General features: G+C 47.4%; 2 protein-coding genes across 4 annotated transcripts in view; one reads left to right on the top strand and one right to left on the bottom strand.

Annotated features, from left to right (window-relative positions):
* The window catches only part of LOC133128593 (protein strawberry notch homolog 2-like), a 29,443-nt gene extending 16,981 nt beyond the window's left edge, over window positions 1–12,462 (bottom strand). The window contains exons 1-13 of one of the 3 annotated variants that reach the window (XM_061242235.1): window positions 12,324–12,462; window positions 9,012–9,247; window positions 8,306–8,388; window positions 7,342–7,459; window positions 6,029–6,178; window positions 3,604–3,687; window positions 3,054–3,162; window positions 2,661–2,821; window positions 2,178–2,311; window positions 1,975–2,065; window positions 1,354–1,497; window positions 499–616; window positions 174–279 (exon numbers count right to left, since the gene is read on the bottom strand). In XM_061242235.1, the coding sequence (XP_061098219.1) occupies window positions 174–279; window positions 499–616; window positions 1,354–1,497; window positions 1,975–2,065; window positions 2,178–2,311; window positions 2,661–2,821; window positions 3,054–3,162; window positions 3,604–3,687; window positions 6,029–6,178; window positions 7,342–7,459; window positions 8,306–8,388; window positions 9,012–9,107 (1,394 nt within the window). In that variant the 5' untranslated portion in view covers window positions 9,108–9,247; window positions 12,324–12,462. The remainder of the gene's footprint in view (window positions 1–173; window positions 280–498; window positions 617–1,353; window positions 1,498–1,974; window positions 2,066–2,177; window positions 2,312–2,660; window positions 2,822–3,053; window positions 3,163–3,603; window positions 3,688–6,028; window positions 6,179–7,341; window positions 7,460–8,305; window positions 8,389–9,011; window positions 9,248–12,323) is intronic. The other 2 variants (XM_061242236.1, XM_061242237.1) reach the window with 2 other exon arrangements.
* A 1,456-nt stretch (window positions 12,463–13,918) lies between these two features.
* On the top strand, window positions 13,919–23,804 carry LOC133129401 (transmembrane 6 superfamily member 2-like). The gene is made up of 10 exons (XM_061243465.1): window positions 13,919–14,276; window positions 15,785–15,888; window positions 16,114–16,211; window positions 16,852–16,955; window positions 17,151–17,233; window positions 18,045–18,169; window positions 18,629–18,730; window positions 19,482–19,574; window positions 22,368–22,487; window positions 22,897–23,804. The coding sequence occupies exons 1-10, from the start codon at window positions 14,185–14,187 to the stop codon at window positions 23,104–23,106; spliced, it is 1,131 nt and encodes a 376-aa protein (XP_061099449.1). The 5' UTR covers window positions 13,919–14,184; the 3' UTR covers window positions 23,107–23,804.
* The last annotated feature ends 1,082 nt before the right edge of the window (window positions 23,805–24,886 follow it).

Raw genomic sequence — 24,886 nt, 5'->3', positions numbered from 1 at the left:
ATAAAGCTGGGTTTTCAATTGAGACCGTTCCAAAGCCCAAGGGCCACACCACCTTCGGTTTTTGGCACAGACGTTGGAACAGGCAGTCGAGAGACATCACACCGGCATTACTCGGCAGCAGCATTGTCTGTGATAGCCGGCATAAGCTGGCACCACGGGCGGCCAGATCTTACCTCTTCTCGATGGCGTGCAGAAACTCGTCAAACTTCCTGAAGGGGGTGCCCTCGCCCCAGATCCCCAGACGACTCATGTAGATCATGTTCTTTGGCTCAGAGGCACCTGTGGTGGGGGGGGGGGGGGGGCGCAAAAGAGCGAGTCAATCACCCACCAACACTTTACCCACAATCCCTCAGGACTGAAGATCTGCCCTTATGAGACAGAGGCCAGTGGGATTCAAACCCCAAACATTCTGGGTTAGGTTCCCAACTGTGACATTATACTAATTACCAATTCAATTCAGTTACAGAGGAAAAAGGCAACACACACACACACACACACCTGTGGCGCTTGCGTAGACAACGCGGGCCAGGGGCAGCTTGTTCTGAAGGTCCAGGACAGCTTTGCCCATCTTGGTGGATGTGGCATTTTTGGCTTTGTGGCATTCGTCGAACACAATCTGGGAAGGGCCGTTGTCAAGGAAACGCATCCAAGATAACATTCCTTTGAGTCATTTTTTCATTTTTCACAAAATTTTATCCGCCAATAAAAACACATGGAAGAACAACTTCAGACAGATTTAACGACAAGAACAGGCCTTCAGCCCACCAACGCCCGCCTTTTCCCACCACTAAAGTGTACCTATGGCTTAGTTTGCCTAAAAACTCAATAGTATCTAGCATCTTGTCAAGCCTGATCTTGTAAGACCCCCAGTGTTACTGCCTCCACTACATACCCTGGCAAGCTATTCCACACAGTGACCACTCATTACATGAAACAAATACTTAATATCTGTGCAGATATCTGCGCCCTCTACCAATTTCCATTTATTCCCCCTCGTTCTGCTACACAAACTCACCCTCACTCGCCTGCAGTTCACTTGATTGATTCCTTGAATGAATTTAAAAGCCTCAATCAAATCCCCCCTAAATCTCCTTTTTTTTTTTTTTTTTTTAATGAAGCTTAACGAGCTTAAAGCACCTTGATTCTTCCCTCACAACTTTTAACTTTTATACATGGAGTCAATCTAGTTGCCCTTCTTTGAACCTTTTCCAGCACCTCTATATCTCCAGTTTCAGAGTTTCTGCCTCGTCTACATAGCGTGGCGAGCTGGCCGTTCCCCCTCAGGCGTGACGGTGAAGGTGTGGGAGCTGCAGCGCGCGGTCCGCTCTGCGCCAGACGCTTTACTCAGGATACGACGCCGTCGAACCCGGGCCGGCACCAGTCCAGGATCTGCTTCAGCCGCGTCCGGTGCTGCCCGCCCGCCTGGCTCTCTCCAATCAGGGCGGAGTATGTGGCGAAGAGCACGCCCTCCGAGGTAGTGGTGTCACCGTACTTAATCTGGGGACGGGCACAGAGGGAGGCGTCACTCTATGGTCACTCTATGGCCACACTAATTGAAATACATCCTATAGCGTCGGGCCTAGGGGCTAAGGTGCATGACTGGGACCGGGAAGGTTGGTGGTTCAAGCCCCAGTGTAGCCACTGCAGGATCCACGCAGCTGTTGGGCCCTTAACCCTGCACGGCTCCAGGGGGGGTTAGAACCCTGCTTAGTCTAATCATTTTTTGAAAAACATTTTGACATTAAAATAACTGTATTGTAGCTGTAATGATAACAGTGATCAGGGCTCTGCTGTTAAAGAGTGCAGTTAAACTCAAGTCAATGGCAATGTGTGGAATTGTGGGAAAGGTGGCAGCTGGTGGAGGACCCGGAACTAGCAGCGTGTGGAATTGTGGGAAAGCTTGCAGCTGGTGGAGGACCCGGGCCCAGCAGTGTGTGGAATTGTGGGAAAGCTTGCAGCTGGTGGAGGACCTGCCTTGTTTAAGGCGTGGACAGGGAGGTTGGGCGCGTCGATGTCTCTCAGGTCTCGCTCCGCATCGTACTTCAGGTCGTTGGACACGCTGAACCTGCAGGGGGGTAAAAACCAAACCTCAGCTCGGGACAGCAGCCTGGCGGAGGAACCAGAAAGGGAACGTTTGTTCGGGCAGACGTTTCGGGCGAATTCCGGCAGTACTTTACCACAGCGCTTTCCTCCGACCCTTCAGGAAGTTCTCCAAGATCACCCCGGCAACCGTGCGGCCCTTCCCCACCCCCGCTCCGTCTCCGATGAGGAATCCCGCCCTCTGCCCGTTCTTCAGGATCACCTGGTGTTGCTGTGGGGGGGAGGAGCCACGGTGAGACACGCCCACAGGACAAGTGTAGATCGCCGGAGAGAGATATTTCCAATTTTTGTGAATTTGACCAAAGCTCAAATCAGGGTTGTATTTTTCACTCCTGTCCAATTACATTTAACAGGCGCTTGACTGGGACCTGGAAGATTGGAGGTTAAAGCCGCCAGTATGGCCACAATAAGATCTGTGCAGCTGTTGGGATTTGAGCAAGGCCCTTAACAGCCCACATTGGGGGGGAATTGATTCCTGCTTAGTCTCATCAACTGTATGTGGCTTCGGATAAAAGTGTCAGCTAACCGACTGTAATGTAATGTATTTGGTGTGGAATTACCTGGCAGGCATAAACAATGACTTCCAGCTGCAGGGCTGACAGCAGGCCATGGTTGATGGTTGCCGCGGGGATGGACAGAGTGTAGGTGATGTCAGGCGGTGGAACACTGGAGAGGGTGTTGGTTTCCACAACGATATCCGGGTGAGAGATTCCGATGGTGGCTGCATTGACAAGGAGAACAGGTCTAATGTGTGAGGTCACAGATGTGATAAGAATGTTCTTTCACAGAGCATTCTAATGCTGATGTCACAATCACTACTGTTTACTAAGAGCAGTGTTCTAGAATTATGAAAAAGCATTCCAAAAAACTTGCTCTGCAAAAAGGGCTAATGAAGCAAATATAGTGTGTGTGTCTAGTGTATATGGACATGGTGTGTGTGTGTGAGGACGTACATTTGGATGGTTTGTACTCGGCGTATGTGTCAGCGTGTCCGAGCTCCTCTGACTCTTCCTCGTCAGCATCCTCCTCTTCCTCTGGCTGACGCAGCGGAGCCGAAGGAATCTGCAGAGAGAGGCCTTTAGTGTGAGGGAGTGTGTGTGTGTGTGTGTGTGTGTGTGTGTGTGCGCGTGAGTGAGAGAGAGAGAGCATGTGTGTGTGTGTGGGTGTGTGTGTGAGACAGAGTGTGTGTGTGCATGCGTGAGAGTGAGAGAGTTAGTGAGTGAGAGAGTGAGAGAGTGAGTGAGTGAGTGAGTGAGTGAGTGAGTGAGTGAGTGAGTGAGTGAGTGAGTGAGAGAGTGAGTGAGTGAGAGAGTGAGAGAGTGAGAGAGTGAGAGAGTGAGAGAGTGAGTGAGTGAGTGAGTGAGTGAGAGAGTCTGCAGGAACAGGAGAGAAAAGCAGTCTGGGCTCTCAGTGCCCAACAGGAGGACAGAACGGAGCGCACAGGGTTTCCCACAGCCCCAGCAGGGGCAGGGCCACGCCCACCCACGGAGGGGGAGGGGCTACCTGGAGTGCTCCCAGGGGGGGGTTGCTGATGATGGCGGCGATTTCCTCCAATGAGCCGAGACCCTGAAAACGGCTGGGGTTCTGCTGCAAACACAACCAACAGGACTGTAAACAAGGCTGGGGTTCTGCTGCAAACACAACCAACAGGACTGTAAACAAGGCTGGGGTTCTGCTGCGAACACAACCAACAGGACGGTAAACAAGGCTAGGGTTCTGCTGCAAACACAACCAACAGGACTGTAAACAAGGCTGGGGTTCTGCTGCAAACACAACCAACAGGACTGTAAACAAGGCTGGGGTTCTGCTGCAAACACAACCAACAGGACTGTAAACAAGGCTGGGGTTCTGCTGCGAACACAACCAACAGGACGGTAAACAAGGCTAGGGTTCTGCTGCAAACACAACCAACAGGACTGTAAACAAGGCTGGGGTTCTGCTGCAAACACAACCAACAGGACTGTAAACAAGGCTGGGGTTCTGCTGCGAACACAACCAACAGGACTGTAAACAAGGCTGGGGTTCTGCTGCAAACACAACCAACAGGACTGTAAACAAGGCTGGGGTTCTGCTGCAAACACAACCAACAGGACTGTAAACAAGGCTGGGGTTCTGCTGCAAACACAACCAACAGGACTGTAAACGAGGCTGGGGTTCTGCTGCGAACACAACCAACAGGACTGTAAACAAGGCTGGGGTTCTGCTGCAAACACAACCAACAGGACCGTAAACAAGGCTGGGGTTCTGCTGCAAACACAACCAACAGGACCGTAAACAAGGCTGGGGTACTGCTGAAAACACAACCAACAGGACCGTAAACAAGGCTGGGGTACTGCTGCTGCAAACACAACCAACAGGACCGTAAACAAGGCTGGGGTTCTGCTGCGAACACAACCAACAGGACTGTAAACAAGGCTGGGGTACTGCTGCTGCAAACACAACCAACAGGACCGTAAACAAGGCTGGGGTTCTGCTGCGAACACAACCAACAGGACCGTAAACAAGGCTGGGGTTCTGCTGCGAACACAACCAACAGGACCTTAAACAAGGCTGGGGTACTGCTGCTGCGAACACAACCAACAGGACCGTAAAATGGGGCTGCTGACCAAATAAAGGGAACCACAAATCAGAGGCAACTAAAAGAACAAGTGAACAGAAGGATGGGGGGTGGTTCCAGGCTCAGATGCTGACCAGGCCATGGAAACTTCTGGAAGGAATGGCTTGGCATGGCATATAAAACAACAAGAGCAAACTGGTGTGTGTGTGTGTGTGTGTTTGTGCAGCATGCTTGTGTGTGTGTGAGTGAGTGTATAGTAGAGGACACTATGTGTATAGTATATGTACAGTGTGTTTAGTGTGTGTGTGTATAGTACATTTGCATTGTGTGTATGTCGTGTGTGTGTGTGTGTGTGTATAGTGTGTTCTCACCTCGTGGTGGTTCTGTGCTGGTGTGTATAGTATGTGTGCAGTGTACATACGTAGTGTGTGTAGTGTATGTGTATATTACCTGTATACTCTGTAGTGTAAATGTATACAGTTTGGGTGTATATATGTGTATATGTGCTGTATACAGTGTGGGTGTATAGTGTGTATATGTGATGTATACCGTGTGGGTGTATATATGTGTATGTGTGCTGTATACAGTGTGGGTGTATAGTGTGTATATGTGATGTATACAGTGTGGGTGTATATATATGTGTATATGTGCTGTATACAGTGTGGGTGTATAGTGTGTATATGTGCTGTATACAGTGCAGGTGTATAGTGTGTATATGTGCTGTATACAGTGCGGGTGTATAGTGTGTATATGTGCTGTATACAGTGTGGGTGTATAGTGTGTATATGTGCTGTATACAGTGTGGGTGTATATATGTGTATATGTGCTGTATACAGTGTGGGTGTATATATGTGTATGTGTGCTGTATACAGTGTGGGTGTATATATGTGTATGTGTGCTGTATACAGTGTGGGTGTATAGTGTGTATATGTGCTGTATACAGTGTGGGTGTATATATGTGTATGTGTGCTGTATACAGTGCGGGTGTATAGTGTGTATATGTGCTGTATACAGTGCGGTGTATAGTGTGTATATGTGCTCACCTCTTGTTGGTACTAAGTGTATAGTATGTGCATAGTGTGCAGTGTGTGGGTATAGTGAGTACAGTGTATGTACATTGTATAATGCATGTGTAGTGCGCAAGTGTGCGAGTATGTGAGCAGTGCGAGAGTAGTGTGTGAGTAGCGTGTGAGTAGCGTGTGAGTAGCGTGTGAGTAGCGTGTGAGTAGCGTGTGAGTAGTGTGTGAGCGTGCGAGAGTAGTGTGTGAGTAGCATGTGAGTAGCGTGTGAGTAGTGTGTGAGTAGCGTGTGAGTAGCGTGTGAGTAGCGTGTGAGTAGCGTGTGAGTAGCGTGTGAGTAGTGGGCCCTCACCTCTTGCTGGCCCTGCGTGGGGGTGCTCACGTCCCAGATGGTGGGCAATTGCGTCAGGCTGTCGAAGCTTTGAGCGTCGGCGTACTCCGACAGGGAGTCGGGCGGAGAGGAGAACAGGGAGTTGTTGGAGAGGTCACCGATGGAGAAATCCTGCAAGGAGACAAAATGCCAGACAAAGGGGGGTTAGCACAAGGCTAACGCCCTAGCAGCACATCAGCTATTCACATGGCTAACGCCCTAGCAGCACATCAGCTATTCACATGGCTAACGCCCTAGCAGCACATGAGCTTTTCACATTGACAAGGCTAATGCCCTAGCAGCACATCAGCTATTCAAATGCACAAGGCTACATACCACAAAGAACCCAGAGCCAATTAAACAACTGCAAGTGACACTTTCATTATTTTTAAGCCTTGTGAAAAGCACGCATCCACATCAATGCTTTTTAAAGGGAGGAACATGATGGTTGAGGGAGAGTCATTTACGGCACTGCACACGTGTGTGGGTAGAGGCTTCAAAACCACTCACCTGCTGCAGGAAGCACCTGCAGAAACCACGAGAGACGGGGCCACGCCACACACTCTCTCACACACACACACACACACACACACACACACACACACACACACACACACAGCTAATCACAGTAATCAGCAGGCACGGTGGCAGACTGGTAACCTAAAAGATCCAGAGATCCTGAGTGCAGCAGGCTGGACCTGCCCCTGTGTGAGTGCAACAGCACCACCTGCTGTCCAGGACCAGAAGCACCACACAGAGGCTCTAACAGGCTCACAGAGAGGCTCTAACAGGCTCACAGAGGAACCTCACAGAGACTAAAACAGTCTTACAGAGTTCTGTCCTCAGCATGTGACCCATTCTAGTTACGTAGGAGCAGTGGGCAGCCACAGTGTAGCACCCGGAGACCAACTCCAATAGCAGCTATACTCAACCCATATACAATACCCATCACTGAGTAAGTGCAGTGACTCAACCCCCATCACTGAGTAAGTGCAGTGACTCAACCCCCATCACTGAGTAAGTGCAGTGACTCAACCCCCATCACAGAGTAAGTGCAGTGACTCAACCCCCATCACAGAGTAAGTGCAGTGACTTAACCCCCATCACAGAGTAATTGCAGTGACTTAACCCCCATCACAGAGTAAGTGCAGTGACTTAACCCCCATCACAGAGTAAGTGCAGTGACTTAACCCCCATCACAGAGTAAGTGCAGTGACTCAACCCCCATCACAGAGTAATTGCACACACAGTCGGTGTTCCGGGCGAACAGACACGAGAGGGAACCGGACTCCTACCTGAGGAAAGTCGATGTTCTGGGCGAACCCGAGGCCTGAAGACTCGCTGGCCTCAGGGAAGAGCGAGGTGCTGAAGGCCTCTGCGCGCGCGGCTGCCGGGGCATTCGAGTGGTACTGCCTGGAAATAAGCACATTTCAGCAGGGAGCTGAGCTTAGTCACCTCAGAACGCCATAAAATCAAAGTACAAACAAGTACAAACAGACTGAAATATCAAAGAGTCAAGAGTGTGCCTCTGGCCAGTGGTGATGTCAGTAACATCTAAATCTCCGACGCCTTCCCCTCTTCTTCTTAACCCTCAAAAAAGGGGCCTCGTGGTTAAGGTATGCGACTTGGACCAGGAAGGCTGGCGTGTCCATGATTCTGACTGCTGTTGGGCCCCTCTAGCTGAATTTGAACAGGATTAATCACAAAATAATAAAATGTCACCAACGGGAGCTCCCCCCCCCCCCCCCCCAGTTACATTGCACATATTGTGTATTCCACTGGTGCTGCCACTCTCCAGTGATCAACCAATCAGTCCATCGACTGCCTTTCGTAGCTCCCGCCCCCGCGGGCGCCGTTGCCAGGCACCGCCCTATCGGGGGGATTCCTCACGAGTGGCATCGCGGTGGTGGTTGAGGAAACGAGAGGAGCCAGAGTGGCCCCTGAGCAAACCACCGCAAGCCTGCCCGCCATGAACAACTTCCTCACTGGAGTCCCCATCAGGAAGGGCTGTGTGCCCTTTAACAAACTCGTGTAGAATAATCAGATAAACTGACCAAGTAGCAATGCCACAGTTTTGCCAACTGGAGCACCGAGAATAGTCAAATTAATTATACGCAAGTACGGTAATTACAGCGTATAGCACACGTGGCTAGAATATACCCTTAAAAGCGGCCTTAGCCCTGTGAGTGAAGGGGGACGGGACTCACTGCTGTGTGGAAGTCATACGCAAAGGAGGGAGACAGACAGACAGACACTCACTGGTGTGTGGGTTGCATAGAGTAGTGGAATTCGTAGGCTGACGGCTGTGCCACATCCCAGGAGCTGCAGGGGAACATCTGGTCCTGCAGGAGGGGGGACACCCAAAAATCACAACACAACTTCACAAGGAGTCAGTGCTCCAGCACAAGAGCATCTGAAGACCAGCGCACTCACTGAACGTGACAACATCAGAACATCCAAGCCACATAGATCAATGTGCCTACCTCTAAATGACTATTATAGCACTCTCTCTCTCTCATATATATATATATATATATATATATACACATATACACACACATGTAGATACATTTCCCTGTATAGTTCTCTCTCTCTTCCCCCCCCCCCGCAACGTACCCAGACGAGATGTTCGTACCCAGACGAGATTTCATTTTCATTTTTACGTGAGCAAAATGTGTTAGCCGAGCATAAAGGCTCGAAGCCTACGGGAGTCAGTAACTGTAGACCTTCTCTGAAAAAAAAAACAACACATTTCAAATACACATGATACTGTGTGTAAATAAGACAGTTTCGGAGTTGCTGTAAGGTGTATTTCTTCACTGTGATGTAGGCTACTGACTCCTATAGGCTTGAAGTGTTCATGCTAAGCTCACATGGAAACCGAGCCAGTGAATGCACAAAAATGAAAATGCGGCTTCACGAATCTACTGTTCCCAGAATGCACTGCGCACGCCGGACACTGTACCTCCAGTGCAGAGTGCAGGAGAGGCGAGGCGGGCGGCCTGTAGGGGCCGCCGTCCAGCTGCGGACCATCGGGGTGCAGGTAGGTCTCCTCGTCCATGGCAGGAGACGCGGAGCGGGGAAGGGGGGTGGGGGGGGGGGGGAGGCACAGAGCGTGGGGGGGGGGGGCTCAGGCACAGGCTTCACACAACATGGCCACACCGCACTGGACCCCCTAGCACAGAGTCAGAGACGCCATCCCTGAGAGAGAGAGAGAGAGAGAGAGAGACTTTTAGTCACCACACCACCCCTTCTCCAATCTGAAACCCCTAGGCCCCCTGGCCCCCTAGCCCCCCTCCACGACGCCCCAAACAGGCAGTGCCTGCCCTCGAGGGACGAGCGATTGACAAACGGTTCAATGTAATTACCGTCACCCGCCTCCCAAAACGGCCGCTTCCCGTAAAGATACAGAGACGATGCTGGAAAGCGGGATATTATCGGAGAACAGTGAGGCGCGGGTGGGGGCTGGAGGCCGCAGGGGGGTGGGGGGGGGGGAGATAAACGCCCACACGAAGGAAAGGAGAAAACGCAAAAAGAGAAAGAACACAAATGAAAGGGGAAGCAGAAAAAAGGAATATTAAAAAAGAAAGTGAGAATGAAATCCATGCATGAACAAAAGAAAAGTTACATGAGAGAGTGAGAGAGAGAGAGAGAGACGCCTTTGCCCCTGAACCGGCATTCTGAGCGCCCATACAGGTGCAGCCGGTAGCCTAGTGCTAAGGTACAAGGCCCTTAACCCTTGTCCCCGGGGTAGTACGATCAACTGTCACTGGCTTTGGATAAAAGCGTCAGCCAAATAACTAATGTAGCATTATGTACTCTGCTGTGCTCATGGGATACGTGAGAGTGTCCGGTGACCTCCTGGCCTCAAAGGAAACCATTCACAACCAATCACTGACTTCTGGGGGGGAAAAAACTATGGCTGATACAAAGTAATAAGGCATTGCATGCAAAAGATGGCTTCATACTTTGATAAAGGGGTATAATGAGCCAACTTGGTTCCAGCGCTACAGTGGGAAAGGGCTATAATGAGCCAGCCCGGTTCAGCTCTACAGTGGGAAAGGGCTATAATGAGCCAACCCGATTCAGCTCTACAGTGGGAAAGGGAGTATCAACAGCCTTAGCTGGTGATCCAGAAACGTTAACGGGAAATAAAAACACAGTGCTATTTTTATTTCACAAAGGCCAGCTCAGTTTCTCACAGCAAATCACAACAGTACAATAGAAGTGTGCTTGAGGGTGAACACAATGATTGCCCAACACCTTTTTTTTTTGGAAAAGGCTACCCTTGTTAATAGAAGAAAAGTTCAGCTAAGAGAGAGGGGGAGAACACCGTTCCACTCGAAAGGCCCTTCGGCTAATCGTGGGACTAAAAAAACGTACGGGTATAACACGCATTTAGGAACCAGTCTAATCTCCTTCATTCGTGCTTTTATTAACCGTGTGAGAGATCTGTTCTCTTGCTGTCAAGCGAAACAATCCTCACGGCAATATTGAGGATGGCGCTGGCTGCAACCGCAACACCACCACCATCAAACAAACAACATTCAATTGCCTTTTTCAATACAATGGTCTCAATACAATCTGGCAGTCTCCCGCCATGTTAACCAAACGAACAGGGCGCAATGCCACGGGATGATTCAGCGCCTTTGAAAACTAACCAATTATCCGACCCTGTGAAAGACCATACCCACATCAAATGTATATATTCGATATATACTGTACATGCGGAAGTGACCGGCGAATGCAATAGCGCACAGTCAATGCCTCAATTAACATGGCCAGGCCCGACTGTGTGAGAGATTGGAGATTCAAATAGCAGGCCAAATAGTACATCATGTACAACGCTGCTTCGGGCACAAGAACGAATAACACTTCTCTGGCACTGAACTTTTTTCCCCCCGTGTTAAACTAGTTTCCCATTTGGGGTGTGTATGTGACAAACTTCTCAGCAACAAACTTCTGAATTTGAAAAGAAGACAGGGGACTGTTCCAATTCGAAGCATCGCGTTAATTCTTCAGTAACGGAAACGGCTGACTAAAAATCAAAACTAAACACGTTGTCAAATGTTCTGGTAAATTCCAAAGTACCCCAGTCGTCACATTCTAACGGTATTTGTTCCTTTTATAACGTTATTAGACAGTTGACCTTTTCGTCTACGTTACAATTAATTCCCCAACCTCATGGTGGCCTCGTCTTAATTCCACTACGAGAACATACTGTGCCGTTCACCGTCTTATCAGCACCGGGACAGCTATGCACCGGCAGGCTGCCAGAATCTCGGTGCCCAGCTAGCCACCGTTAAAGTTCTGAACTTTAAAGGCAACTTAAAACTCGAGCTAACTTTACACCATACGGAAAATCCGTTGTCTCATTGAGCTTTCCAATGATAATACTCCACGTTTTCCAGCAATTATTATTATTATTATTATTTTTTACAGTTAGCCATAACTAGACTATGCGAACTAACGTTTTAGCAAACTCGCCTAACGTTAGCGAAGTATCCAGAGATCAGGTTTCATTTCATCACAGTAGATGGCTAGTTAACGTTAGCTGCATAGCAAGCGTATTCAGCGTTGAACCAAAAGCAAAATAAATGTGAGGATGAATGTAGCTAGCGGGAGGACCGACTAACTCAGCTGATGTTAGTCAGTTAACAAAACCAGAGGTGAAATATGAGATCACTAGCCAGCTAGCTAGCGCTGTTATTGTAACGTTAGCTAGTGCACATCTTGTCCTTAATGTTTAACGTTAGACTAGCTAGATACCGGCTTAGGTAATATTGGTAAATCATTTTGTAGTAAGTTAAGTTAGCGTTATTGATACACAAGACAAATAAAGTAATCTAATCACAGTAATCACTGCATTTACTAAGATAACGTTGGTTAGCTACTAGCTATGTCACACAAAGGATCCACCTAATGTCTATGGATGGGTAGTCGGCTAGTGTTAGCTAGCCTACCTGGCTAGTTAGCTAGCTACATTCCTATACCTAGATGGTTTATCATTTTGTGAACCAAAATCTATCAAGATATACGGTCATCTAGTTAGTAATATGCCCGATGAAGTATGACAAATATAACAGTTAATATGAATGTCTTAGAAACTTAGGGGAATTATTTGCTAGCTAGCTACACACAGACCTCACTCTGACCAGTATTATAGCTAACGCTGACTATCGAGCTAGTACGAAATTAGCTAGCCTAGCTAGCTATACATATTTTTGCTAACGTTAACCAACTCGTTGCTTTGTCGAAGCTTGACGCGAATACTCACCGAGAATACGAAGCGTTTTCCTCGTCTGGTGACCTTCAACTGAGCCCTTAGTGACAATTGTGTTATTATCGCACAAACCGGGGGGTTTTAATATGTTTTTTTTTTCAAGTGGGCTTGTTTTTTTCACTTCCTGATTGAGGCCGCCATCTTGACTCGGAAAGACGATACTTCCGCTGGTGTCGTCATTCCAAGGCAACTGCTTTGAGCTTGAGGAGCGTTTGTGTCTTTGTTCAGTTTTGTTACACGATTGTGTGCCTGAGTCATTTTACACTGTAACTATGATGCTAATCATTTATTTATTTACTTACTTACTTACTTACCATGGTCTTAAACCACATCATGTTAGAAATAACTATGCATGCCACAGAGTCCAAGCAATTTTGCATTACATGGCAAAAAAAAAGAAATATCCTGATCAAATAAAAAATTGTTTCAAGATTGGAAAAATGAAGTTCTTTCAAAAATGTCCCTGAAACTTATTAACGGAATGCAAATTTGGCATTTTATACCAAATGGTTTGTTTTAGTCGCTACGTGTTCACATTTAGGAGCCTGTTTAATTGTTCATGGGATGCATAGCGATTTCTGACATATTGTGGTTTAAAAGGGTAAATAATCACTCTAAAAGAATGGAATTAACAGCTTGCTGGGATTGCAAATGTGGTTCTAACAACAACAAACAAAAAAACAGCTTGCACAGGGCCAAGGTTGGGAACTAGTGGTTCAGTCAAATCCACGCAGAACACCGCCTCCAGCGGCTCTCAATGATATATTGGGAAATCCTAAAACAGAGACACACAGTGACCCATTTGTGCAGCCATGTTGGTCGAGGTCATGGCAGATCTAGGTCTGTCCCGAAATGTCCCCTTTTCAAAACACACACAAGAGCGAGCCAATGCATGGCATGCACTCAAATGATGCTTGCATAAGAAATGTCTTTAGGGTTCACGATCTACTTTTTTTCTTCAGCTTGTATTGTAAGAAAAACAAATGTGTTTTTCAAAAAATGGAAAAGCACCAGCCCTTAATCATTTTGGGGCATGTATAATGATCAAACATTTGTCAGTGAACAAGTTCTTAAAACTTTGGAAGTTTCAACTTGACTACCGATATTTATGTACACATTTATGAATGGGCTGAACGTTCTAAACTTTTCAAAACAAAATAAATACTTAAGCTCCCTCTGTTGGAGACAGAGTGTAACAGCATCCGAACGACTGGCGCACACAACAGTGCGATTCACTTGATAAACGTTTTTGACGGCGACATTGATTTTGTTTCCCTGTTCCCACTCGCTGCCACAACTTGCGGCAAAAAAACAAATAAACCCAAGAGTTCATTTAAACTGCTAAAGCGACAAGAAAGAGAGAGAATATGCTCACAGCGTCTCTCCTCATTCTATTCCTCAGAATATTACATTACTTGCAGTGGTCATCAAAGTGCCATAATGCGTGGTAAAGCAGATTGGGCTCAGGTACAAAGTTCTATTGCGCTTCTTGTAGAAAGAGGACGACAGTCATATCGCGACGGAGACGCCGTTATGGTGGACTTTGAAAGCAAAGCCGCGTGGAATCTGACGCGACATTGCACGTTACCCAATCCCAGTGGGAAACTTTAGTCTGGGTGACTGTTAAAGTCTGGCTTCATTCCTCCAGGGGAGACGGGACACCAGCATGCGGCACGACAAAAAACATTTTTAACATTGAAGATTCGCCATTTGGATCTGCGTTTTTATTTAAGCGTTTTATTTTGCCTTTTTTAATTTGATTGTTTTGTAGGTTACGCGGTGCTGTTAAAAGCAGTAGTTCCCCTTGGTGTGCATTAGCCTACCGAGCGTCGTGATTCACTATTAATTTACGGAAATGAATATACCGCAGGAAATATGTGTTTATTTCTTTTCTTTGTCAGCGCTCCTGGTACTATACACCATGAACAACGTTCCAGTCCTCCAACAGTAAGTGGAAATCTGCCCATTTTCTCATATGAAGTCCAACATTATAATAATGAAAAATGTATTCATGACGGGAGAGGAATTAAGCAGGCTAGTACTGCTTTATGTGATGTGATATCGTGATGTGTCAGATTTAAGCAGCGCTACTCAACTCCATGTCCTGCGGGCCGCAGTGTCTGCAGGTATTTGCTTCAACCGTGCGCTACACTACCTGATTTCACTAATTAGACTATGAGCGCTGAAAATGAGGGTTACATTTAATTTAATGTAGTGACTTTATCTACCACTTGGGGGCTCACTAACGACAAACCTGTAAACTGAAAACGTAAGGAACACGGGTAGCTAAGAGTTAAATTTATAGTGACCAATATCTTGTTATTTATTGATATAATAATAATAATAATAATAATAATAATAATAATAATAATAGTTAAATTCGGCCAAGTGAATATGTGGACGTACGTATTTGTTCTTCAATATAATAAATAATAATACGATTTATTTACATAGGCTAGCACCTTTCATACATAAAATGTAGCTCAAAGTGCATTTACCTTCCACAGATTTGTACCGTTTTCTTTGGGTACAAATTAGTACTTTTTCCAAGCAAAAAAAAAAAGGTATAAATTATTTATATATTGCTGGCTATGGGTACAATTCAATGTACCTATAGGGTACTGCCCCAGGCAGGGACAAGCTTTTTTTGGGCACTTTTCGTACCTTTATCTCTGAGAGTGTTCTGTACCATAGGCTACAGAGCATAGACTGACGTTTTTTTAATTTTTAACATTGTAAATCATTGTAAAAAAAGTGCCTAAAAATGAACATATGCTTGTCACTGGGGTGGTACCCTATAGCTGCAGAAAATTGTACCCCTAGCCAGCAATATATAATGAATTTTTACCTTTTTTGCTTACTCATTTGTACCCAAAGAGAACATTACTGTACTTTTCGGGGTACAGTTGAGACACTTGATCCTTGAAGAATAAGAATGAGCCTGCACTGTCATTTCTGAGAGTGTAGCAGGAGGCCCCTTAACCCCTTGGATTTGGGAGACTGGGGGAATGGAGTGCCCTGAATGGGCCCTGAATGGGTCCTGAATGGGCCCTGAATGGGTCCTGGGGGCACGCCGCTGCTCTGAACCCATCTGTCCTGTCTGCTCACGGTCTCTGACTCTCGTCTCCCTCAGCCTGTGAGCTCCGGCTGGATTAGCTGTGTTTCAGTTCAGTGTTGCTCACAGAAAACACCTGCACACAGACATACCTGCATGGCACACACACACACACACACACAAATACATTGGTACACATACACGCAGGCATAGACACACACGCAGGCAAACACAGGCACTCTCACACACACACACACACATACACACACTCTCACACACTCTCACACACACACATACTCACACACACACACACTCACACACACAGAAAGCTCAGCAGGAGGAGCAGAGGAGATGATGGGTTTTGGGTTTTGGGGTTTTTGAGTCACGCGTGTCCCTGCAGTCCACAGGTCATCCCTGTCTTCGGAGTCGCCGTGATGCTGCTGGTGTTCCTGGCGGTCCGGCTCGCCGTCCGTCACCGACCCCCTAAAGACCCCCTCTTCTACGGTAGGCCCAGCCATCAGTGTACATCTCACAGAGATGGTTAGGGTAAATGGACTGCGTTAATATAGTGCTGTATAAAGCGCTTTACGAGAGAGGGAATGAGAGAGAGTGGGGGAGAGAGAAGGAGAGAGTGAGAGCATGAGAGAGTGGGGGCAGAGAAGGAGAGAGAGGGAGAGGGAGAGAGAGAGAGAGAGAGAGTGTTTACCGTCCCTGTTCTCCTCTCTCCAGTGTATGTGGAGTTTTCCTTCACCTGTGTGATCAGCCTGGTCATGGCCCTGGAGCAGGAGGGCTACACCTCGGGGTTCATGGGATTCTACCAAAAGACGGTCAGTGCCAACAGACACACACTCACACATACACACACACACACACACACACACACAAATACACATACACACAGACACACGGAAACACACTCACACGCATGCATGCACATACGCATACATACACGCACATACACACACACACAGGCACACACACGCATGCATGCACATACATACACATAGACACAGGCATGCACTCACATGGACACACACTCACACACTCTCTGTCACATGCACACACACACATAAACACACACATACAGACACTCGCAATCTCTGTCACATACACACACGAACACACGCACATACATACACACATGCGCTCTCTCTCCGTCTCACCCACACACATACCGACACTCACACACACATGCACGCTCACTCACACACTCTCTCTGTTACATACACGCGTGCACACACTCATGCATGTGTATCCGTATGCACACGCCAGACACATATACCACACACACACCATAGGCAGGCAGACATACACGCACACCGGAGACATATACCACACACACTACAGGCAGGCAGTCACACACACAGAAAGCTCACCTCATGCTCTGGTCAAGGCCCTTCACCTGAATGATGACATCACTTCCTGCAGAGTTGCCATGGCAGTAACCCTGCGCTTTTTGTCCTGCAGGGGGAGCCGTACATAGTGACAGCGTACGCCATTATGATGGCATACTGGGATGGCATAGTGCACTTCCTCCTGTACCTCTTTATGGTGCAGCGCATGGCCAATGGGTAGGTGCCATTATTATCCAATCACATCTCAGCTGGGTGTCCTGTTATCCAATCACATCTCAGCTGGGTTTCTGTTATCCAATCACATCTCAGCTGGATGTCTATTATGCAATTACATCTCAAGTGCAAGCTGCTCAATACTTTTAATTGCATAAGCTGTTTTAATACAAAGCTGGTCTGACCCCCCCCCCGCAGGACGTCCTGCCGCGGTATGGGGCTGTTCTGGGCGGGGTCGCTGTTGGCCAACATGACCGTGTACGTGCCGGGGATCACCATCGGTGAGTCTCTGGGGCTGTTCCAACCGTTTACTTTTCACCTCTTCTTTTATTTGACATGCCTTTCACCTGGAAATCGATCCAGGTCCACCATCTTTCAGGACATTCCAACCCCCAACTGACCCCCAAACCTCTCCTCAACTACCCCCCAAACCTCTCCTCAACTGACCCCCAAACCTCTCCTCAACTGACCCCCAAACCTCTCCTCAACTACCCCCCAAACCTCTCCTCAACTGACCCCCAAACCTCTCCTCAACTGACCCCTAAACCTCTCCTCAACTACCCCCCAAACCTCTCCTCAACTACCCCCCAAACCTCTCCTCAACTACCCCAGGGCTGGATCCAGGTATCTGATATGTTCCATCTCAAACACTTCTGATTCAAACCCTATAACACACCTAATCGAGCCCTTGAGTAGTTGTGCTTGATCCAGTTGGGATAGCAGACATCAAATACCTGGATCTGGCTGGAGGTACTCAAGGAGTGGGTTGGGAACTCTATGGGAACTTTTAAACCCAGGGGAACTATCTGGTTGGCCAGCAGCAAGTCTGTACATGCAACTAAACACTCCCCTTGGGAAAAATCTTCACAAAAAAAAACAACTCTTTTTAAAATGGACTGTTGGCTACATGTAATAATCAAACTACATAATACAAGCTTTTACAATCAGGTTTATGGACAAAGAGACATCGCTGCTAAAAAAAAATAAAAGATTTGTCTGTGTCTCTAATCTGTTCCATTTTGTCTCGGGTTTGACAGTCTACAGGACAGGACAGAGTCTCATAGACTGCATCCATTTTCTTTCTTCCTCCAGGAAAATATGCGGTGTCCATTCTTCCTACCTACTGGCTGAACTTCCCCTTCCTGTTCGGGGCCTTGTGGGGAGCCGTCTCCCTTTTCAATAGGCCGAGGGAACTGCCAATCATACCGGCCGACAGGGTAAGGCCAAGATGCTGTTGTTTCTTCCCTTAATCAGTCCGGCCCCCTGGGACCGGGACCGGAGAACAGGCTGGAAGTAGTTCAGACCACAGGGTCCAGCCTGTGGTTCTGAGGAACAACACAACTACGCTGCGACCCCAGAGAGATTTTACTCTCAGGGTTGGGCAGGGCTGCCCAACTCTGTTCCTCTGGATATACCATCCACAGCTAGAGCAGGGCTGCCCAAATCTGTTCCTCTGGATATACCATCCACAGCTAGAGCAGGGCTGCCCAACCCTGTTCCTCATCTAGAGATCTTCTTGAGCAGCTAATTAGTAGAGCCAGATATTTGAAATGAAGGTTGAAGTGAACACCCAGCAGGATGGTAGATCTCCAGGAACAGGGTTGTGACAGAAAAAAGCAGTGTTGTGTTTTCAGACTCTGCTGTGCATGATGGTCATGTGGTCCTCCAACCTGCAGGTGGCAGCGGAGCAGAGGCGCAGTCTCTTGTCCCGGCCCCTGGACCTGCTCCTGGTGCTCTTCCTGGTTACGGCCATGGGGTTCACCATCTTCAGAGGAATTGTGAGTAACTGGGTCACCATGCAGACCTGTCCCCCCTACCCCCCCAAACCGCAAGGGGGCGGCCTGTAGCGTAGTGGCTAAGGTACATGACTGGGATCTGTTGGGCCCTTGAGCAAGGCCCTTAACCCTGCATTGCTCCAGGGGAGGATCGTCTCCAGCTTAGTCTAATCAACTCTTTAAGTCGCTTTGGATAAAAGTGTCAGCCAATTGACATGTAATGTAATGTAATGTAATGCTGCATCAAACCAACACTCTGTGTACCTGCCATCTCTGTTTAACCTTGTGCATTCAACTGCTGAGTAGACTCCAGCATATCAACTCAGTATAAAAACAAATCCATGTCATCATAGTTTTCTGCATAATGACTGTTTTAGATTTTGTACTTTTGCTCCATAATGATAACGGTAATATAATAATCTCCATCAGTCATAATTATCCTCATCGTCACCATAATCTTTAATTTAATGTTACTCTGCACTGTATGCATGCTAAATCTGTAGTGTGTCACCGGTATACACACTACCACTGCTGGATGCTACTCGCTGCCGAGTCTCTCTCTCCCTCTTACTCACACACTCTCTCTCATTCTCTCTCCCGCTCACTCTCACCCTCCCTCGCTCTCTCTCCCGCTCACACTCTCACCCTCCCTCCCTCTCTCTCCCTCTTACTCACACTCTCTCTTTCTCTCCCTTTCTCTCTTACACACACACACACACACACTCTCACCCTCCCTCGCTCTCTCTCGGTGAAGGTGGTTCTGGACTGTCCCCTGGACTCCTGCTTCACCTACATCTACCAGTATGAGCCGTACCTGAAGGACCCGGTGGGCTTCCCGCGGTTCATGGTGAGTGAGCGTGGCTCAGTTCAGTGGGGCTGTGAACGGCGTAGTGTCAGAACCCAAACGGGCCGAGCTCCAGAACGCCAGTCTGCTCTGGGTTCTGCCACGTGCGATCATTGCCACTGCCGATTATCACATCTGATGGTCAGTCGCAACGACTTTTTGTTTATCCTAGAAGGACGGTGAGACGATATGATGTCGTCGCTGTCGTCGATGTGCATTGAAATGAACTTTGACCCCGTCGCTGGCCCAGTTGTCATCACAACCTTACTGTAGTTCTCATCTGTAATTATCCTGTGTCGTCGACGTGTTTTGAGCTCGCAATGATTCCACTTCGCCAAAGCGTTCTTAGTTTATATGTTTCTCTATAATGGGGTGTTGGTGAAGATGTAACAATATTCATTGGTTGATCATACATCGCAGCGACGTCTAACACACGTTCCGCCTCCCTCGCCATCCAATCACAATCACAGTAGTCCTACACGAGGCTGAAAACTACAAAAGGTGAATATTGCTGCCATTTTTGTTGTAGTCCTACACGAGGCTGACAACTACAAAAGGTGTATATAGCCGGCATTGTGGTTGTAGTCCTACACGAGGCTGAAAACTACAGAAAGTGAGAGAGGACTGGTCTGAGTTGCCTGACACCATTCTCTCACCCGATTCAAAAGACAAGACATACATGTCGGGGACTCAGGCAGACCTGAGTCACATACATAATTGTTTTGGATTCAAATGCTTTTCTGTGCTCAATTGATCTTGCTTTGTGCAATTGAACCAACCAAGAGGACCAGAAGATGGGGTTTGCACTTTCTCAGAGTTTTTTTTGTAATTTCCAATACACCAGACAAGCTCAGTAAAGCATAGAAAATTCTTTGAATCCAACAGTTACGTATTTGACCCAGGTCTGGGGGCAAGGTTGTCTGGGATTGAACACTAATGAACTCCAGTGGGCCCCACCTCCCCTTTACAGTTTACATGTTTGTGAAAGAGTGCACTTTCCAGGCGTGCACTTTAGAGGGGAGGTGATGTAATGCAACAGCTAAACAGGGTCACCTGTCCCACCTGACTGAAAAGGTAGCTGTACTATAGTTACCAGCGATGACCTACACCCTCGACTTCCTCTAGCCAAGAATAAACATATTGAGTAACAGTGTCCAGACTGATAGTCCACAGATAAGAGCTGCAGCCTGTACTGCAGCCATTTTGTTGAATCAGCCTTTGTGTTTGAATGACAGTGGTTACAACACAGCTAACAACTTTAGGTTCTTGGAATGTTTTCTGAAGGTTAGTTTTAGTTCCCAGAATGTTAAAGATGTCCCAGACAAATTCAAAGTTTTCTGGGAGTCCTTAGAACGTTTGTATGTAACATTTCTTAAGGTCCTCACAACATTGCAGTAACATTATATGAACCTTATTGTAGGTTAACTGAACATATAACTGGGGAACGTTCTGTGCAGCTTCTAGAAACGTTGTGAAGCAAAATGTTCTTCAATCATATTTTTCCAGAACGTTGCAAGGCCCTTTACCCCACATTTCTCCAGGGGTGGATTGTCCCCTGCTTAGCCTAATCAACTGTAAGTTGTTTTGGAGAAAAGTGTCAGCTAAATAACAAACTAATAGTGCTAAAATAACTGCAGTGTCATATCACCTTGCTGAGCATGTGCATATACATACACAAACACACGTACACACACACACACACACACGTACACACACACACCACACAAACACACACCACACACAAACACACGTACACAGCACACACAAACACCCACACACCACACACCTTCCTCCCATTTGACACTGGATATCCAGCCAATTCTGCAGGCACGAATCAAATGTACGTTTTTAACCCTTTCAAGGAGACTGTAGCTTAGTGGCTAAGGTGCCTGGAGCCTAAAAATAAGTTTAATAAATGCCTAATAAAGTGCTCACTGAGTGTATGTAAAATTGTGCATTCAGTATAATCAGTAGCTTTGGGTAAAAGCCTCAGCTAAATGACAAAATGGTTCAATATAAAATGAACTATTCATTGTGACAAAACACCAGGAGACAGAAACCCTTGCAATCAATGGCGGGGCGGCACACCTCAAAGCATGATGGGAAACTCAAAGCATAATTGTGAAACTACCCGGGGTGACCCCTGAGCTCAACAACTGCAGCACCAGTGGGAGAAAACACACAGACAGAGATTTACAAACTTCTACCCGCAACAGTGATTTATTGGAGATCGAGCCGTGGTAGACAGAGACAGTTCATTTTCCACTGTTCAATCCGATCGGATAGAGTGTCTGAGAGGAAGGAATTGATCCCGCTTGGACTCGTGTAGACTTTGTCCGAGTTAAGTCAACACCGCTTGTAGTGGCAGTGTGCGACTCTGGTGCTTTGCAATCTGGTGTGCGAAACCAAGACTGTACACTCAATGCAGAAAAACGCTTCCACTCCCGCGTTAGGGAAAAGCTCCCTTGCAGGAACTCCTAAAACAGCCTTACTGTCTATCCGTGCCCTTGTGAAGAAAACGATCAAACTATCTCCGATTCCAGTTTTTAAAAGTGAGTGTTCTTTGGTGTAAAAACCAGCTTTTATTACTACCAATCACGCGCACCAGTTAGTGTCGGGCTGGTCTGATCTGGTCAACCAGCTACCAGCTGTTTCAAAACCAAGCCTGAGCTTTATTTTCCAGCAGGGTTGAACGGAGCAGTTTTGGGGAATGAACGTTTCTTGGCACGCCCTGAAACAGCGGGTCTTTGGAGTAAATCTGAGTTTGTCGTTTGTGGATGTTGTGGTCTGCCCCAGATGCTGCTCTACCTGTTCTATGGCCTCCCACTGCTGGCCCTGCTGGCCTATGGGCTGTGGACGCCTGGCTGCACCTGGATGCTGGACTGCTCTATGCTCCTCGCTGGAGCCATCGCTCAGGTACTACATGACCAGATTACTAACATACTTACCTCCATCATCTAACCCTTACATCCATTATCTAACCCTTACATCCATTATCTAACCCTTACATCCATTATCTAACCCTTACATCTATTATCTAACCCTTACATCCATTATCTAACCCTTACATCCATTATCTAACCCTTACCTCCATCATCTAACCCTTACATCCATTATCTAACCCTTACCTCCATCATCTAACCCTTGCATCCATTATCTAACCCTTACCTCCATTATCTAACCCTTACATCTATTATCAAACTCTCCGCTGGAAGGCCAGGATTCGAACCCGCGACTTATCCACCTGTTCATATATTGCTAGTGTCGTTTGTAATGGTCTCCTCCTTCTCTTTCTTCTTCCTCCTCCTCCTCTTCCTCCTGTCAGTGCCAGTGGTGCCACACTGCCGCCTCCCTGCACCGCCGCACCCCGTTCACGTACCGGGTCCCTGAGGGCCACCGGGTGAGCGTGGTGGCGCTGAACGTCCTGTACGGGGCCGGGCCCCTGCTCCTCGCCCTGCGCTGTGTCCTCCGGCCCGCCTTCTTCCTGAAGGCCGTCCCTCAGGGGCAGGCCAATCACGAGAAGAAGAACGACTGAGTGACATCCCCCTCTCAGCCTATCCACAAACCCAAAACACAAGCCCGCCCCCCTCCCGCTCGACCCCCCCGACCTCGGCACCAAGCCCCCACCCAACCGCGTTACCACAGCAACCCAGAGTCCGGGGCGGAGATCATGGACCAACCACCGCACAGCTACGGGTGGAAGGTTATTTATGAAGACTGTGAACATTGGGTGAATTTCTTTATATTTCCTTCCTTGGAAATATAAAGCGGTGCGATCCTGCACTGAGTTGGCAACCTGTCCCCCCCCCGGCAAATCTTGGACTGATGGACCTGAGATTACCACATCCGCCGCCTTACAAACGGATGAGTCAACCACGCAACGACCCCTGACCCGCATGGCTACACTCGTCCTTCCGACGGGTGGAGTTTGGACTGGATCAGTGACGCCAGATACCAATAAAGACGCGTACAAAACACAGGACTACTGAAGAACGGAGACCACGGAACAGTCGCACAAATCACAGAATCCTGCTGCATTCGGGGATTTTTCTCATTGGTCGATATTCAAAATTCTGAATATTTGCATGTTTCATATTCCAAGCTTTCCGAATAACCTGTTTACATCCTAAATGGTAAATGGTTGGCATTTATATAGTGCCTTTATCCAAAGCGCTGTACAATTGAATACTCCTTTGTATTATTTTTGTGTGTGTGTGTGTGTTACTAATTAAAGTGGATAACCAGATAGGCATTTGCAGTTAATACCAATAACTCATTAGTTTGGTGGTAGGCCTACTAGCCTCTGAAACCAATTTTCCAGGAAAAAAAATGTGTTCAGCGTTGCATCCCTGTTCACTGAGGCACACAGTTTAGTTAATTAAGACAGTATTCTGAATAAGGGAATTCAGACCAATTCCTCGTTCAGCATGTTTTATTTAGGGATAAGATGTTTTTACCCTTTTAAATATCGTGAATGTTCTAATCTCCAGTTGACGATAATGAACTGTTCGCGTGCTTGCGAACATGGCTCGCTGCCAGAGGGAGACCGCTCATTAACGCCTTTCAAAATGTACCGGCTTCCCGCCGGTTTATTCTGCTTTTAACGGCGATCTGAGAGGCTCCCTGGATTCGGCAATGGTCTGAGATACAGTACATGACATTTGCCGTGGTTTTGCCCTCTTGAGCAGAGCACAACGAGTTGCTTGAAACCAGTCACCCATTTTTAAAGGTTCCCTTACTAGGTTGTAGCATAGCCTTTTTATTTTTATATTCAAACATACTATTCAGACATTATTTCCTCATAATAAACGTGTTGAGGAAAACGTATCAGAGCAAAAGATGGTCTGTGAAATCTGCGGGGCTCTTGTGAGTCTGATGTTGAGAGTGTGTACTTTGCACGGGCGGAACATGACCCTGCTCCTGAGGAAGAGCAAAACAAAATGGTGGACTCTTGGGATGACCCCGATGCTTAGAATCACGATATTTCTGTGGCTAATGACACCGTGATCTGAGCCAGAAAGACCTGCTGACCTCCCACCTTTTTTCTTTTCTTCTTTTTTTCTTTTTAATCTCTCCCTGGGTGACGTCGCTGAACTCTCGGCACGGGTGCCCTGGCAAACTTTGTCCTGGGTCCATGCAGGTCGCCGTGCTATAAAAAGATGAACGAGACAAAGAAGCCCGCGTGCGTGTATTTGGTAACGCCCTCGACGCTCATAAAATGTAAAAACACACTATTTACAACCAGTCCCTAAAAATGCCATTTGATGTCATTCACCTGGAGTTAATCCGGGTTTTTTTCTTTTTTCTTTCGTCAC

Source organism: Conger conger, chromosome 5 (genome assembly GCF_963514075.1).
Source record: "Conger conger chromosome 5, fConCon1.1, whole genome shotgun sequence".
NCBI classification, from domain to species: Eukaryota; Metazoa; Chordata; class Actinopteri; order Anguilliformes; family Congridae; genus Conger; species Conger conger.
This window is presented reverse-complemented; position numbering and strand designations above follow the sequence as displayed.

Bases quoted from the DNA above. Each gene is read 5' to 3' on its own strand.
- LOC133129401 (XM_061243465.1), top strand. From the start codon at position 14,185: ATGAATATACCGCAGGAAATATGTGTTTATTTCTTTTCTTTGTCAGCG. The intron at 15,889-16,113 runs GTAGGCCCAGCC...TCCTCTCTCCAG, and splicing joins TAAAGACCCCCTCTTCTACG to TGTATGTGGAGTTTTCCTTC. The intron at 18,731-19,481 runs GTGAGTAACTGG...CTCTCGGTGAAG, and splicing joins TCACCATCTTCAGAGGAATT to GTGGTTCTGGACTGTCCCCT.